This window comes from Phaseolus vulgaris, chromosome 2 (assembly GCF_051622355.1).
Source record: "Phaseolus vulgaris cultivar YP4 chromosome 2, ASM5162235v1, whole genome shotgun sequence".
Classification (NCBI taxonomy): domain Eukaryota; kingdom Viridiplantae; phylum Streptophyta; class Magnoliopsida; order Fabales; family Fabaceae; genus Phaseolus; species Phaseolus vulgaris.
In genome coordinates, this window is record NC_143499.1 from 9442116 (window position 1) to 9458257 (window position 16142).

The following is a 16142-nucleotide window of genomic DNA, read 5'->3' on the forward strand; positions in this document are numbered from 1 at the left end:
GCCACTGCCACTATCTCCTCTTTCCAGTCCAAGGGTCAGTTTTCCCCTATCCCATCCCGTTTGGCTTATAAACAGGGATTAGTGCTTATATTGAAAGACACACTCAATAATATTCACTTCTCTTTTCTAGTGAAATAAATTATTAAATTTAGGCACCAAAGTTACAGAATGTCGTCCAACAAAAAAACCTTATTGTTATGCAGATGGGTGAGACTTCAAAATAACCATGACAATTTACAAGTAACGGAACTTTACCCATCAGTTCATCTTCCCGTAAATTTGTATTAAGCAAATATTTATTTACATAGATGCTCAAACATGAAATTAAGAGGAAAAAAATGGTCCAAAAGTACAGCAAATATGTACCTTTTCCCTGGACATCAATTTGCAAAGTGTCCAGAACAATTATGCCATCAGTCAATGGAAGTAGTTCAAGTTTGATAGTGGCATTGGATTGAGAAGGAATGCATCTGATGAGGTGCAAACAGGGCTTCAAATCAATTAGTACATGTCTAAACACACAATTTACAGAAAAAAAGAGACAGACGGAAAGATTTGATGCATTACCCAAGTGGAACTTTACTCTGAAACCATAGATGTGTACGACTAAGACCGGCACTAGGGATGACATCATCACTTGAAGAAACAGTCTGAGCTTTGTCATCATAACTTTGTTTGTCATCATTATCTTTTGCAACAGAAGTGAAACTTTGCCCCTGGGTGGCACCAATTCCTCTATCGTCATTTACTCTTCCTAAAACGTCTGAGAAACCTATACAAGGACGTATTGGAGTCGTCAGTGAATTCAGGGAGGCTGTTGAAGTACATGAGGCCGGAGCAAGCACTGTCAAAGTTAGATCCTCAGAGGTCAAATTTGAAGCTTGAAGAGTTAAGATCTGACCAAATTAAATCAAATAATAAATTAATTGTGATTGAGGATAATGGCATTATAAAAGTTTACACAGAAATCTGAATGAAAAATAATCAAACACAAACGAGCTCACATGAAACAAAAAAAGCATAAGTCGAGTTGAAAAATATTAACCTGTACGGGAAGTTGACAAGTTTTCTCATAACCAGGAGACTGTCTTGACATATCTGACACAATAGAGATTTTAATATCCCTTGAGTTACGTGGTCGCCAACTGGTTGGTTGCTTAAAGAACAATGTTGACGCTAGATTAAGCAACAAAAAACTAATTAACACCTTAATTCATCGGATAGCACAACAGCAAACCAAGGTCGCTGAAAAGCATACCTGTATAATTGCATCGACATGACACCAAAATTGAATACTGATCATTAATTAAAGCAGTCTTTCGTCTGTTGAGACTTATTTTTGATGTTTTATTTCTAAGCTGCAACTTTGACCAGTGAGTTCTATCATCCTGAATCTTGAGACCCTTCCATGTAGAAGTTGCTGGTTTTAGAATAAAAGAATGCTCTTCACCTCTCCTGTAATTAGAAACTTATGGTAAGATGAAGAAGATTATTATATCTAATTAAAATTTTAAAAACAACTATTGATTTCAAAAACAACAAAATCAAGTGTTCAAGAAACACGCATCACCTTATCTACATGCTGATTTTTATTTATTTTTCATGAACAAAGACATACTGTTTTTTTTATCAGCAAGAAAAACAAAAACAAAGACATACGGTATTCTCCAAGGTAATTTTTGGATTATTTACACACTATTGTACACTTCATTATTAGCAAGTAAATAAAAAATGCAACATGATATAATTCTCAAAAACATCATGGTGTTTCCTATGGTGCCTCTCCTTTAAAACATGTTTCAGTGCCCTCTTTACATGGAACGAATTAGCGTATGGCACGTGTAGTAACTTTACATGTCATTATGCGACGTGGATACATAAATACATCCTGAAATACATTGTATTAACCGAAGGCAGGTGCGCATTAAATGCGAAGTACGTATTTCTGCCAGAGTACTAAATTTGACGTACGGAAAGAATAATAAATTTGACGTACAGAAGATATGTGAGAAATGGCAGAGTTGCTTGTCTTCCTTGGAAATCCATTGGTCAAGGAAAAGCAAGTACGAGTGAGTCTCTTTTCTCCAGTTTTACCACAAGGCAAAAAAGAGAAGTGGAATGGTGCATAGTCCATGATCGTCCCTTAATGATCGTGGTTGGATAATGCAACTGAAGGAGATGTAATCGTTGACTGAAGTGTTTGAATGAAGGAAAGCGTTATTTGATGGTGGGGTGGTATGGATTGAAAGAGCAAGTGTTGTAGTTGAAATACTGGTTTGTGACTGATTTCGAATTTATTTGGTGGTATTAGTTTAATTTTTTGTGTATGTGATATGTAAAAGGATGGTCAAATGTAATTTTTTGTTTGTTAGGGGTTTTGTGTTACATATTTATGGTGGGATGCAGATGGAGCACTGTAATGAGGAGGCATTTGTAAATTTGGTTGAAGATGACAAAGTTAGTGTTGGTGTGTGTAAGAGGGGAAGCATTGGTAATTCTAAATAGGAAAGTGATGCATATGTTGAGAAAGACTGTGATATAAGTGTGCTTATAAAAGTTATATGGACCTGTGTGCTGAAGACATATTAGGGATGAAATTTGAATGTGAGGATGATGTTTACGCATATGGGAGGTGTCATGGTTTTGGTATTAGAAAAGATTAAGTTGGTTATGGTTATAATAATGAAGTAATAATGCGAAAATACTTATGTAGTAAGGCCAGATTAAGGTACAAGAAGCATTTAATGAGGGAAGACCGAAAAAGGTATCACAGACCACTGACACGAACAAAGTGTAAGTGAAGTTTCTTCCAAGGTAACTTGGTACGATAAGTAGGTGGGAAGTTGTTTTGTTGGAGGAAAGTCACAATCTTGTGTTGTATGAGCCTAAACAGGTTGGATTGATTAATTGTTATAGAGGTCTCAATGTTGGTGACAAGGCTCAAGTTGATTGCAAGGACAGGGTGTAAATAATAGGTTATTTAATTGAACAAAAGGGTGGACTGTCTAATGTTAGGTTTAGTAAGTGTAGTAAATAAAAGTTGAAACCACAAACAAGGTGATTAAAGACTTATCCACAATGTATTGCATAAGTTCTCATGATAAAACATGATCTTCTCAAAAAATATTGAGGATAATAAAACTAGCAACACAACTCCTAAAAGAGTAAAAATCCAAGATACCGAAAAATATTAGTAAGGAAAAGAGAAAGAAGAAGTCGTGAGTCATGATTTGAAGAGGCGGGGAAACTCCCTTTTATAGAGGGAGAAGAAAGCAACTCCAGCTGCTCCATTTCCAATTTTAGTGGTGCACGAAATCTTTTTCTAGCATCCAGCCGAAAAGGGAGGAGGCCACCGGAGAAGGAGGAAGTCTCTCCTCTAGTCAAGGTGGCGCCAGTTTTGGAACTTCTGAGGAGACCGGGTCACACTTGAACAACTTGTAACTGCGGAGAAAGTCAATCCAACTTCCATTTGTTTTTGGGTCCGAGAAACCCTCCTTCTAGATCTGAAACCAAAAGGCCTGAATGATGTGCATCAGGAACTCCATTGCTTAACTTTCGCAACACTCTGTTACGTTTACAATATCTAAGATTTACAACAATCCCCCACATATTGAAAAAAATATAAGGAAAGAAAGAAGAAATTCATGGGTTCGTATAAGATGTAATACATCAGAGTTAGTATAACAAGCTATATGAACAAATCATAGATTGTTGAACTTAACAAACAGTGTAGTTGGTAAAGCAAGCTATATGAACCAAGACACCTAGCATGTGTTAGCAGTTTATCAATCACAATACACCTACACAACCCTTGTTGTTATCACTTTGTTATGCTTATTAGGCCATGCGCGTGCCCGATATTCATGAGTGCTCTAGAAATCATGTCAAGATCTCATGCAAGTGGCCCCACTTGACATCCATATAGGTGATTTCATCAAGTGTATGCTACAAATCATAAACCACCCATAAGGGATATGAAAATTATTAAAAATTTTGTTAGATGTTAAAACTCTTATACCTCAAAAATTTTACCACAAATTTTACTCCCTCGATAATACAGTATCTAACACTTTCACACACCATAGGAATGGACAAATTTGATATTAAATCAATTCTAATGCTAGGAGAACTAACAAATGACTTGTTTTTTTACCCATATGAACCTTATTCATGGGATCTCCACTCACAAAGGTTGGGTTTCCATCACTTGTTTGTTTTCAAGTGGCTTAAGTCTCATTCCCCTCGATGTTTCTAAATCAGTTTTCTCCCTAGGAGTTTTGTCAGAAGAACTGCCAAATTCCGTTTTGATTTGACATAATCAATGGAAATCATTCCCTATTTAGCAGTTGCTTCACTAAATTAAATCTCAATTGTATATGTGTGGTCTTTTCATTGTAAGTTTTACTTTCAGCCATAGCTATTGCCAATTGGTAATCACAATGCATAGATACAGATGAGGTTGGTTTCATTCTTAACATAATGTTAGCTAAGAATTTTTTTCAACCACTCAACTCCACTACCATTCATTTCGAGAGCAACAGACTCGGATTCCATTGTTGATCTCGCAATAATTGTTTGTTTGGTTGATCTCCATGTAATTGCACCACCCCTAAGTGTAAACACATAACCACTAGTGGATTTTGTCTCATCTGAATAAGAGATCCAGTTGCCATCATTGTACCCTTCTTCTAGCACAAATGGAAATTCACTATATTCAATGGCATAATCATTTGTACCTCTAAAGTATTTCATGAGTCTCACAAACGCATCCAAATGATTATGGCTAGGACTTTAAGTGTACCTACTCAGCCTAAAAGCTCATTAAATGCAATAAGCTCCCAATTATTTGGGCATACTGAGTTTGAGAAATAGATTTTTCTCTGTTCTTTTATAATTTAGAGTTAGCATCATAAAGAGTGCTCACTGACTTAAAGTCATAGTAACTAAACTTCTTAAGAAGTTTCTCAGTGTATTGTTCTTGTGATAGTAATATACTATCTCCCTTCCTTATGACTCTAACTCTTAGAATCACACTTGCCTCACTCATGTGTTTCATCTCAAACTTAGATCCAAGAAAAAATTTTGTTTTAAAAACAATATCTTCGCATGTACCAAAAATCAACATGTCATCCATATATAAACATGTAATGACACATTAACCATTTTCAGATCTAGAATACACACATTTATCATTGTCATTGGTAGAAAAACCTACAAAGTAAAACATTGTCAAGCTTTTCATGTCATTCTTTTGGTGTTTGTTTCAATCCATACAGAGATTTTAAAAGTTTTCACACTTTTTCCTCTTGACTTGCAACTATACATCCTTCAAGTTGAGTCATAAATTTCCTCCTCTAGTTCACCATTCAGAATTTTTTTTTTTAACATTCATTTGGTAAATGACTAACTTATTATGTTAGGGCTAGCAATACTCAAATGGAGGAAATCCTAGTAACCGGAGCAAAAATATCAAAGTAATTTATGTTAGGTTTGTTAGTAAAATCTTTCACTACTAATCTTGCCTTATGTTTGTCTATGGATCCATCAGGATAGTACTTTTTCTTAAAGATCCATTTACAACAAATGGGTTTTGCTCCTTTAGGAAGATATACTAAGGTCCAAGTATTATTTTTCTTAATTGAATCAATCTTAGTCTTAATGGCATTATCCCAAAGTTTAGCATTAAGAGTACTAGTAGCTTCTAAAAAACTTATTGGATCATTTTCAACTAGATAAGTATAAAAATAATTTCCAAACGAGGTTTCCTTTTTCTATCTTTTACTTCTTCTAATATCCTCACTCGTGACATCATTAGCACTATCTATAGGTTGTTCGGATGTACCACTACTCTTTAAAAGAAAGATATGTTAAAAAAACTCAACATTTTTCATCTCTACTATAATGTTATGTTCAATTATATCACTATAAAGAACAAGAAACTTATAGACAACATTATGTTCTGCATTGCCTAAGAACATACAATCAAAAGTTTTAGAACCTACTTTCCTTTTCTTAGGATCATGTAACATCACTTTAACTAAGCACCCCCACACTCTTAGGTATTTCAAATCATGGTTATAGAATCCAAATTCGAATCCTGAATTTTTTTTCAATTTTTTTGAATCGTGAATCGAATCTTATTATGAATTGTAAGATACATAATAAATAAAATATATATTTTTAAATAAAAATAAGTAACATGAATAAATGTTCAATCTATAAAATCAAAATATGAAGTCAAAATGTTCAATCTACACAATCACAAAACATAATATAATGTAAAATACTTTTCATATTTAAATCCTACATCCTAATCTTATACTTTCATTTATCATCTTCGAGATCAAGGTCACTTAGATCATCTTCTTCCTCTAATATAACATTCTCTTGGAGCTCATTTTCATTCTCTTCCTCCACATCTTCAACCATATCTTCAATCTCATTATCATTTGTAGTTAAGGTTATCAGACTCGAGAGTCTACTCAGACTCGTGGGAGGCCTGTAAACCCGACTCATAGACTCGTAAGAGTGTACTTCATACAAAATATTTAATAAAATAAATTCATGATCATCCCAAAAATCCACAATCTGCCAAAAATACATTTGTCAAAAAATTCCCAATCTACCCAAAAATTCCCAAACTCAACCTAAAAATAACCCTAAACCCAATCAGCTAAAAAGCCCCAACCCAATTTAAAAATTCCTAACCCTAAACCCAATATGTCCTAACCTAATTTACTAAACCCTGAAAAAAAAAAGAAATGTGAAACCTGGGAGGAGGAGTGCAGCGCGACGCTACGAGACATGCGACGAGGCGGTGCGGTGTGCGGTGAGGCGAGGCAGTACAGCATGCAGCGAGGCGAGGAAGACGACGACAATGATGAAGATGAGAACGTGAACGCAACTATGTGAACTATTTTGGGCTTTTTTCTAGACTCTGTGACTCAACCTTGAACTCGCGAGTTTGCACTGAATTCATCGAGTTTGACCGAGTTTACTGCGAGTTTACTAAAAAACAAGTTTACTTATGAGTCAACTTTTAAACTCGTAAGGGTATACGAGTTAACCCTAGGGTTTGATAACCTTGTTTGCAGTTATGGTAGATTTTCCCTTTCTATCAACCTTAGTAGTTAAATTTCATAGACCTCTCTTCCTTTTGTTGCTTGGAGCCCCGTCTTTAAGAATAATAGATTCATGTATATCCATCCATGAAACATCATTTAGTATGCACGAATCTTCCTTTTTAGTAATCCACTCATCATCTGACTCCATATCAGATAAACATATAGGATCATAAGTATCCCTTTATTCCTCTCTAACCTTTTGTCTCATCTCAAGTTGAAGGTTATACTTAACAAAGACAAGAGCATTTAATCTTTGTTGTTCTAAGTGATTCCTTCTTTTAGTATGCTCTTTATCAAATATGCTCCAATTTCTTTCGCACGCAGTAACACTACAAGTTAGACTTAAAACTCTTATTGCTAGATTTTGTAGCTCTTTACTCTCTCCACCATAACTTTTCCACCAAAGAGCTGCAACTTCGAACAAAAAGCTAACATTAATAAATTGTTATCCAAATTGTTATGCCTTTTATGAAACTATTTAGGATTAATTAAATGCTTTACGAGGATGCTTCTTATCCCTAATATCTATTGTCATGCTTCTTCCAAATAATCCTTGTGCTCTTTTGAATTTGTCAAGTTGAAATCTAATCCTTTTATCTGGGATCATTTTTTCAATGGTCTTATATAAACCATATAAAAATTCACTATCTGCATTGAAATTTTTGTCATAATGAAATCTGATCAAAAGAAACAAAAATTATTGAAATAAAAATCATTATTAATTTACAATAATGATTAAGGTAATAATAAATTAATAATAGTTACTTACTTAGGATTAAAGTAGTAAGCAACAATATGAAGAGGCCTATGTAATTGCAAATTGCAACGAGTATCAATTATTTTTCACACCTTTTTGTATAGAGAGTCTGCATTCTTGAAATTTGAGGCAATTTGTTGTTTGGCTCTATCCATAGCTTCATATATATATGGCATGACAGGATTTGCCTCTCATCTACAAGTCTTAATACTTTCACAAGTGAAGTTACACACTTCAAATAATATTGGATGGATTTCCAGAATCTATCATCACTTAAACAAATGTTCACCTCTTATTTACCTTCATTTTTACTAACATGATTACTTGTTGTCCATTCTTATGAAACAAGCATACCTCGAATAGCTTTTTTTTGTTATGCTATGGATTGTAGGTAAGGAAAAAAATTGCAAATCTCGTGACTGCTGCTCGAGCTAATACTTTTTCTTTGGAATACTTTCAATATAAGTTTAGGACCCATGTGTGCCTATAAATGAAAGTTTTGATCTTTTAGGTATTTGCAATGGTATTATAAAATACTGGGAGCTGACCAATGTCTTCAAGAATTAAATCAAGGCAATGAGTTGTACAAGGAGACCAAAAAGTTTTGTTCTCTTTTCTTCTAACATTGTTCCTGTTGCCACAAAATTAGAAGCACCATCAGTCACAACTTGCACAAAATTATCCTCCCCAAGTGTTCCACTTGGACTATTCAGCAAAAAAATTGGTAAGAAACCTTCCTTTTTCCATCTGTCCAACCATCACACATCAAAGTACACCCACATTTCTCCCATTCAACCTTATATTTCTCCAAACTAGCTTGGATATTGTCCACTGAATTTTTTTCAAATAAGACACCCTAACTTCATAATAAGTAGGAGGCTTTAGACCATTTTCATATTTAGCAACAAATTTTAACATTACAGCAAATAAGGAACTTCTTACCAAATTAAATGGTAAAGCATTACCGTATATGCATTTGCAAATGTTTGTAATCACAAATTCTCTATCTTTAAACATTTCATTCATGGTTTTTTGTTTTCCTTTCCTAGAAAATGACTCCAATGTCCCCTTCTTATCTTGGATATACATTTTTCCAAAACAATCTTGACGGTTTGCTTCTTTGATTTTTTTCTTTATCTTCTAATAACTTCATAAACATGTTTTTGAAATCATCTGAAACTGATGTACACGCAATGACATTTTCCTTTGTACCAGCAAGATGATGATTCATTTTTGCAACACCACCCCAACAACTGAAATTTTTTCAAATAAGACACCCTAACTTCATAATAAGTAGGAGGCTTTAGACCCTTTTCATATTTAGCAACAAATTTTAACATTACAACAAATAAGGAACTTCTTATCAAATTAAATGGTAAAGCATTACCGTATATGCATTTGCAAATGTTCGTAATCACCAATTCTCTATCTTTAAACATTTCATTCATGGTTTTTTGTTTTCCTTTCCTAGAAAATGACTCCAATGTCCCCTTCTTATCTTGGATATACATTTTTCCAAAACAATCTTGACAGTTTGCTTCTTTGATTTTTTTCTTTATCTTCTAATAACTTCATAAACATGTCTTTGATATCATCTGAAACTGATGTACACGCAATGACATTTTCCTTTGTACCAGCAAGATGATGATTCATTTTTGCAACACCACCCCAACAAGTATGTAAACAATATTTACACTTAACTAGAAGTCTATGAGGGGGAACACTTTCACATGTAAGATCTATTTCTTTCTTTCGCTTGGTTTGCTCTCTACCAACAAAGTCAAACAAGTAACATAAATAAACAAATATAAGAATTTATTTTAAAATATAGTTTTTTAAAAAAAATATTATATAAGAAAATCAAATAAGTACTCAAATAATTTAATATAAAAAATAAAGAAATAGAAACTTAAATAACTATTTATAAAAAAGTAAAAATAACATAAATAGTTATTATTTTAAAATTCAATTTTTTTTAAAAATATAATAAAATAAAATAAACAGAAACTTAAATTATTATTTATAAAAATGTAAAAAAAAAAAACATAAACAAATTTTATTTTAAAATACAGTTTTTTAAAAAAAATATAATAAAACAAAATAAACAAAAACTTAAATAATTATTTATAAAAAGTAAAAATAACATAAATAGTTTTTATTTTAAAATACAGTTTTTAAAAAAAAGATATAATAAAAAAAAGATTTTAAGGGTGGGTCATCTTTTCTGAAAAGTAGGTCAGCTTTTCTGAAAGGTGGTTTAGTCTTTTAGAAAATGGTTCATAATAGGTTAGGTGTTGTTCAAATATTAAAAACCTGCTTCTGCAATTACTTTAGAAAATAAATTTTTTTTCTCCCAAAGATCTTCTTCTCGTGGTCCTTCTTCTTCTTTGGTGAATCCCCTCTTTTCTGGTGACTGAACTTCTTTTTCGTGTTTCTCACTTTTCTAATTCTTCAAATGTTCTTCTTCTCACTTGCTCCGCCATCGGTAAATTTATATTTCCCGTGTTCCTCACTTTTCTTCTTCTCTCCTTTTCTCCACTGTCGTTCTTGACTTGATTTATAGGAAAATTGATTGTCTCTCTCGGTGACGGTTTGTTTTCTTTATTAAGTTTTTTGGGATTTTTCAAAACAAATTAAATGTTTCGATTAAGCATCTCTATGAATCTGTGATTTTTTTGGGTACATTTATCTCTATACAACTATTTGTTTCTTTATGGGAGTTTTCAAGAAAAATTAATGAATCGTGATCTTTTCTCTCCATTTTGAGATTTTTCCAGAATTTGATTGAATCGGAAATAACGAAACAGAATCGAGAATCCCACTATTCACTCGATTCATCTCACGATTCAAATCCTAAAATGATTCATCTTCTGATTTGAATCGAGAAAGTCATGATTCGAATCTTACGATTCATTCAATTCTAACTACCAAGTTTCATATTAGATTGATAACCTTTCCCCAATTCATAGGATTACCGATTTTCTTATGTGGTATCCTATTTTACAAAAAAAACATGCGATAAGTTGAGATTCACTCCAAAGATTATTAGGAACATTATAACTAATAAACATAACATTCATCATTTCTTTAATAGTCCTATTTTTCCTTAAACTCCATTAGATTCAGGTGAATATGGTGGTGGGGTTACTTCATGAATAATATTTTCTTTAACACAATAATTATTAAACAAAACATATTAACCATTGTTATCTAACCTAATCCTTTTAATTTTACTATTCAATTCATTTTTTACTTCTGCCTTATAAGTTAAAAACATATAAAAAAATCCATCCTTATGTTTAATTAAATATACTTTAGTGTATATAGAAAAATAATCTATAAAAGTAAAAAAATAATTTACCACATCTAGACATAGTTTGTTTTAAATTACCAAGATCGGTATGATTTAAACCAAGTTTAGTTTGATGTCTCCAATGTAGAGTTGTTGTTCGTAGTGTTAGCCATAAGTCCTTACGATTATAGTAAATAAAATATAAAAGCACGAATAAAGTTGATTTCTTGAGGAGTGAGTGATCACTGTCCATAAGGACTTATCCGTAGTGTATTGCACAAGTCTCCAAGGATACAATAGGAACTTCTCGGAAAAAACCGTTGATAACAAAACTAACAAGCAACTCTTAAAGCGTAAGAACCCAGGATACCGAAAAAAATAGTAAGGAAAGAAAAAGAAGAAGAGAAAAGGAGGAAAAAGCCATGAGTCGTGATTTGAAAAGGCGTAGGAACCCCTTTTTTATAGAGGGAGAAGAAAGCTATTTTTATTGCTCCATTTCCAATTTCAATGGCGCACGAAATCTTGTTCCAGCAGATTTAAGTGTTGTCCAGCCAGAAATGGAGGAGGCCACCAAAAAAGGAGAAAGTCGCTCCTTCAATCAAGGTGGCACGGAATTTGAAACTTTCGAGGAGACCGGGTCACACTGAAACAACTTGTAACTATGGAGAAAGTCTATCCAACTTCGATTTGATTTTGGGTCCGAGAAACCCTCCTCCTAAATCTGAAACCAACAAGCCCAAAGGATGTGCACGGGACTTTGGTATGTTGCAAGAACTTCGCTACTTTAACTTTTGCGACATTTTTAGCGATATCTGTGATTTACAACAATCCCCCACATATTGCAAAAGATAGAAGGAAAAAACTCACCTTGAGTTGGACATTATAGAGACACTTTTCTTAGAGTTGGATCATTGTTCTAAGACAAGAACTCACCAAAAACTAGTACCAAATCCCAAACTCATTTGGATGAACCAATTGTAGTCAAATTGAACCGAACAAATGAGCAAGAAAAGCAAAGGAACAAGATGAATGGACAGAATTATAAAACTGCCGAACCAAAAACTCATAAAAACAGCAAGAACATCTAACCAAAACTCAAGAACACAAGCTAACACAAACAATAGAAAGAGGAGAAAGAAAGGAGAGAAGAAATGCTCATGAAGATGGAAGGAGGATGGATGATCTCGCCACTAGAAGTGTGGAATGCTCCTAGATGAGAGTGATGCCGCCACTTGAGGACTCCATTGATCCATCAAGATAAGACTAGAGAAGAAGGCTCAAAGCTCTCCAAAGTTCACTCAAAATTTGAGTAGAGTTTTCTTAGATTAATTCCAATCTGAAAAATACAAAGAGAGCACCTCTATTTATAGCCTAAGGTGCTGAAATATAAGCTACACAAATTCAAAAACTCCCTCCCAAAAAGCTTCTAGAATTTGCGCCTAAAACAAAGCATGAGGAAGGTGTGACCTCTTCCTTCACTTTGGCACCTCCTTTTCTACTCCTACACCTATCTACTAACACCCCCCCCCCCCCCCCCCCCCTAAGACTCCTAACTAAAGACTAAAAGATGCTTTAACAATAGAGGTTTCTAATGTTTCCCTCTAACCACCTTTCTAATATTTATTTAATATTTGGCCTTGCCCTTCATGGGATGGACTTTTGGGCTTTTGTGGGCTTTGGCCTTCTTGGGCTTGGGCTTGGGCTTTATCTTTTGCAAAGATTAACAAGAAAAACTTTAAATGTGAAGGCGAATGATCTTGTTCTTCATTATAAAAAGCCACCTTTAGTTGATTCTCATCATCATGGGTTCATATGAGATGTAATAATCAGAGATGGTATAGCAAGTTATATGAACTAGTCCTCAAATTGATGAACTTATCATATTGTACTTAGTATAGCTAGCTATATGAACCAAGACACTTAGCGTCTGTTAGCGGTTTATCAATCATAATACACCCCCACAATCTTTTTTGTTATCGATGTGTTGCGCTTACTAGGCCATACGTGTGCCCGGTATTCGTGAGTGCTATAAAAATCTTGCCAAGATCTGATGCAAGCAACTACACTTGACACTCATATAGGTGATTTCATCAAGTGTATACTGCAAATCATATACCACCTATAAGGGATATGAAAACTTTAAAAAAAATTGTTAAACGTAAAACTTTTATACCTCAAAATTTTAACCACAAAGTTTACCCCCTCGATAATGTAGTATCTAGCACTTTCACACACCATAGGAATGGACAAATTTAGTATTAAATCAATTCTAATGCTAGGAGAACTAACCAGTCTTGTTTTTACCCATATGAACCTTATTCATGTGATCTCCAATCACAAAGGTTGGGTTTCCGTCACTTGTTTGTTTGCAAGTGACTTAAGTCTCATTCCCCTTGATGTTTCTAAAATCATTTTCTCCCTAGGGGTTTTGTCAGAGGATCTGTCAAATTCCGTTCTAACTTGACATAGTCAATGGAAATATATTGCAAGATGGGGCCAAATAATGGGTTATTTAATTGAGCAAAAGGGTGGACTGTCTAATGTTGGGGTTAGTAAGAAAGGATTTATTTATTGATATTTGAGACATAAAAGAGGTAAAAACAAAGATGGAGATGTGTTGGTTGCGTTGAGTTATTATGCAGCCATTCTTTTTTCCAAAATAATTTATGTTCTTCCACTAGTCTTTTCAACCTATTGTTTCAGATATTTCACCCTAATTTCATGGTATGACGGTGGCTAAAATCTGGGACCATGTTTGGCAACCAACTCAAGCATCCTACTGAACTCTTCATTGTTTGCTACATGAAATGAATAACATTTCTTGAAGATGTAATTGATAGTAGTTTGAGGTCCCTTTCTTTTGAAAATACTTGATGAGTCACCCCCACTCTCTTCTTGAGTTGGTCTTTTTTCCAACATTTTCATAATCACTTACACTATTATCCTACTCTTCTCTAGACATAGATTTCTTCATCAAATTTTGTTGCAGCACAAAAACATTACCCAACATTAAATTTTTAACCTCTTCATACAATACATGCTCCAACATCCTTTGAAGTCCCTGCAAGATGATGCTTTAATATGTAAATCCCGCTTGTAAAGACCTTCTCATAGTATTTACATTTTACATTTCTTGATTTTCCATCAATAGAAACACAGTGATTCCATGCAGGGCCAATCCTTCTACTTCCTTTTCATTCACCGCTAGCGTTTGATGCCATTATAAAAGGCACCCAAAAGAAAAAGAGAAGAGCACTACAATAGTGATGGATTAGAAATGGTAAACAAAAAGAACAACAAGGTGAGCCAAAGCGCTACAGTCCATAAGCGACGGCGACCAGCGCAAGCAATGAAGATCGGTGGCAAGAGCAAGCGGCGGTAGATGCAAACACAATTGCTTCTCGCGATTGGGAATGCAATTGCAAACATGAGTGCGACTACGAATGCAGTTGTGAAGTGCAACAACAGCGAAAGGGAGGGCGACAACCGTGAGGATGGTGACTATGGCAAGCACGAGTGGCAACAGCGATTGAAGGTACGTGGGTTCGTTTTTGCCACTAGACCTTAACAATAACGAGTGAATACCCAAAAAAATTTACCGAAAATGGTTGTTCACGAGTTAAGTACACAATTGACAACCTTCGACGATCCTCCAACCCACCAAGCCACGAGACAACTCACTCCGATCTATTTTGATTATGATTCGTCAACCAAGATACCTCGACTTCTCTTCAAAACTTGCTGACTTGTGCAAGTAAACTCCCGAGTTTAACAAACATTGGTCTCGATTGTTTTTTCTTCTGGATTACGTGATCCAAAAAATTTCCAAATTATAGAATCTAAAAATGTTCATTAACTAGAATAACTTCTTAATAGTGAAATCTAAAATAGGTGTTCAGATCTGAAGTCACTTCTAGATTACACAATCCAAAAGTTTCTATTGTGAAATCCTAAAGTGACTTTGAGATCTTATTCCATATTACACAATCCTTCTATAACAAGGACAAAGTAGGAACTTTAACATTATAAAAGTATAAAAGAAAATGACGGAGGCGTAAAAACAAATTGACGATAAAATCTAGTGAAGCCCGAAACCAAAAAAATCCATCAGTACAGCTAAGAAAGCGAATAATCCACCCAAATGAAAAATTGTATCTATCCAATCCATAATTTAAATGACTTCAAACATTTTGACTTTATCCGTCCTATATCAAGCAAAGAGGGTTATTTTGACCCAATTCAGAAGAACATAAAAAAAGAATTCTAAATTAAAAATACTCTTGAAAATTCAAGTCAAATAGATTAATTAATTTCAACTTTTATATATAGAATTTGATCTGTAAAATTTTAACATATATATATATATATATAGTAAAATAATATTATTTTTCATTTTTGTAAAATTATATAATATTTTTAAAAATGCATCAGTCCATAAGTTTATAGACTAGGTTGATATGGGCCAACCTACTTTACGAAGGCAATTGTTGCTTGCATTCTTAAATTTTTTTTAAATGACTATTTTACCCTTCTTTAAAGTGACTTTCGAATTACCTATTAATATTTCTAGAAAAAGATTTCCATAACACATTAAATACATTTTGAAATAAGCTTTCTAAAACAGGATTTCTGAAACAAATTTTCCAAAACGTATTTAATACCTTCTAGAATAAGTTTTCTAGAACACATGAAACGTCACTACAAGAAAATCATGAAATAGAAACCAATTTTTAGAGACCAAAATAATTAGTTACAATAGGAACTAAAATAGATATCAGTTTAGAAACTAAAAAAAAATTGGTTTCTAAATTAGTTTCTATTATTTTATATTATTGTTAAATAGTTTCTAAATTGGTATCTAATTAGCAACTAAGGTTTTAACTACCAATTATTTAGTTTCTAAATTTGGTAGAAAAACTTTGTTGCTTATTAGATACCAATTTAGAAACTATTTAAAAATAATAGAAAC

At 33.5% G+C, this 16142-nt stretch overlaps 1 protein-coding gene and 1 pseudogene across 2 annotated transcripts in view; both read right to left on the reverse strand.

Moving 5' to 3' along the window:
* LOC137810590 (uncharacterized) overlaps window positions 1–16142 on the reverse strand; it is a 33918-nt gene that overhangs the window by 1110 nt on the left and 16666 nt on the right. For both annotated transcript variants that reach the window (XM_068611943.1, XM_068611942.2), the window contains 4 exons: window positions 1259–1455; window positions 1046–1176; window positions 568–896; window positions 367–470 (listed from right to left, as the gene is read on the reverse strand). In XM_068611943.1, coding sequence (XP_068468044.1) covers window positions 367–470; window positions 568–896; window positions 1046–1176; window positions 1259–1455 — 761 coding nt within the window. The remainder of the gene's footprint in view (window positions 1–366; window positions 471–567; window positions 897–1045; window positions 1177–1258; window positions 1456–16142) is intronic.
* LOC150028985 (uncharacterized) lies at window positions 6325–10364 on the reverse strand (annotated as a pseudogene).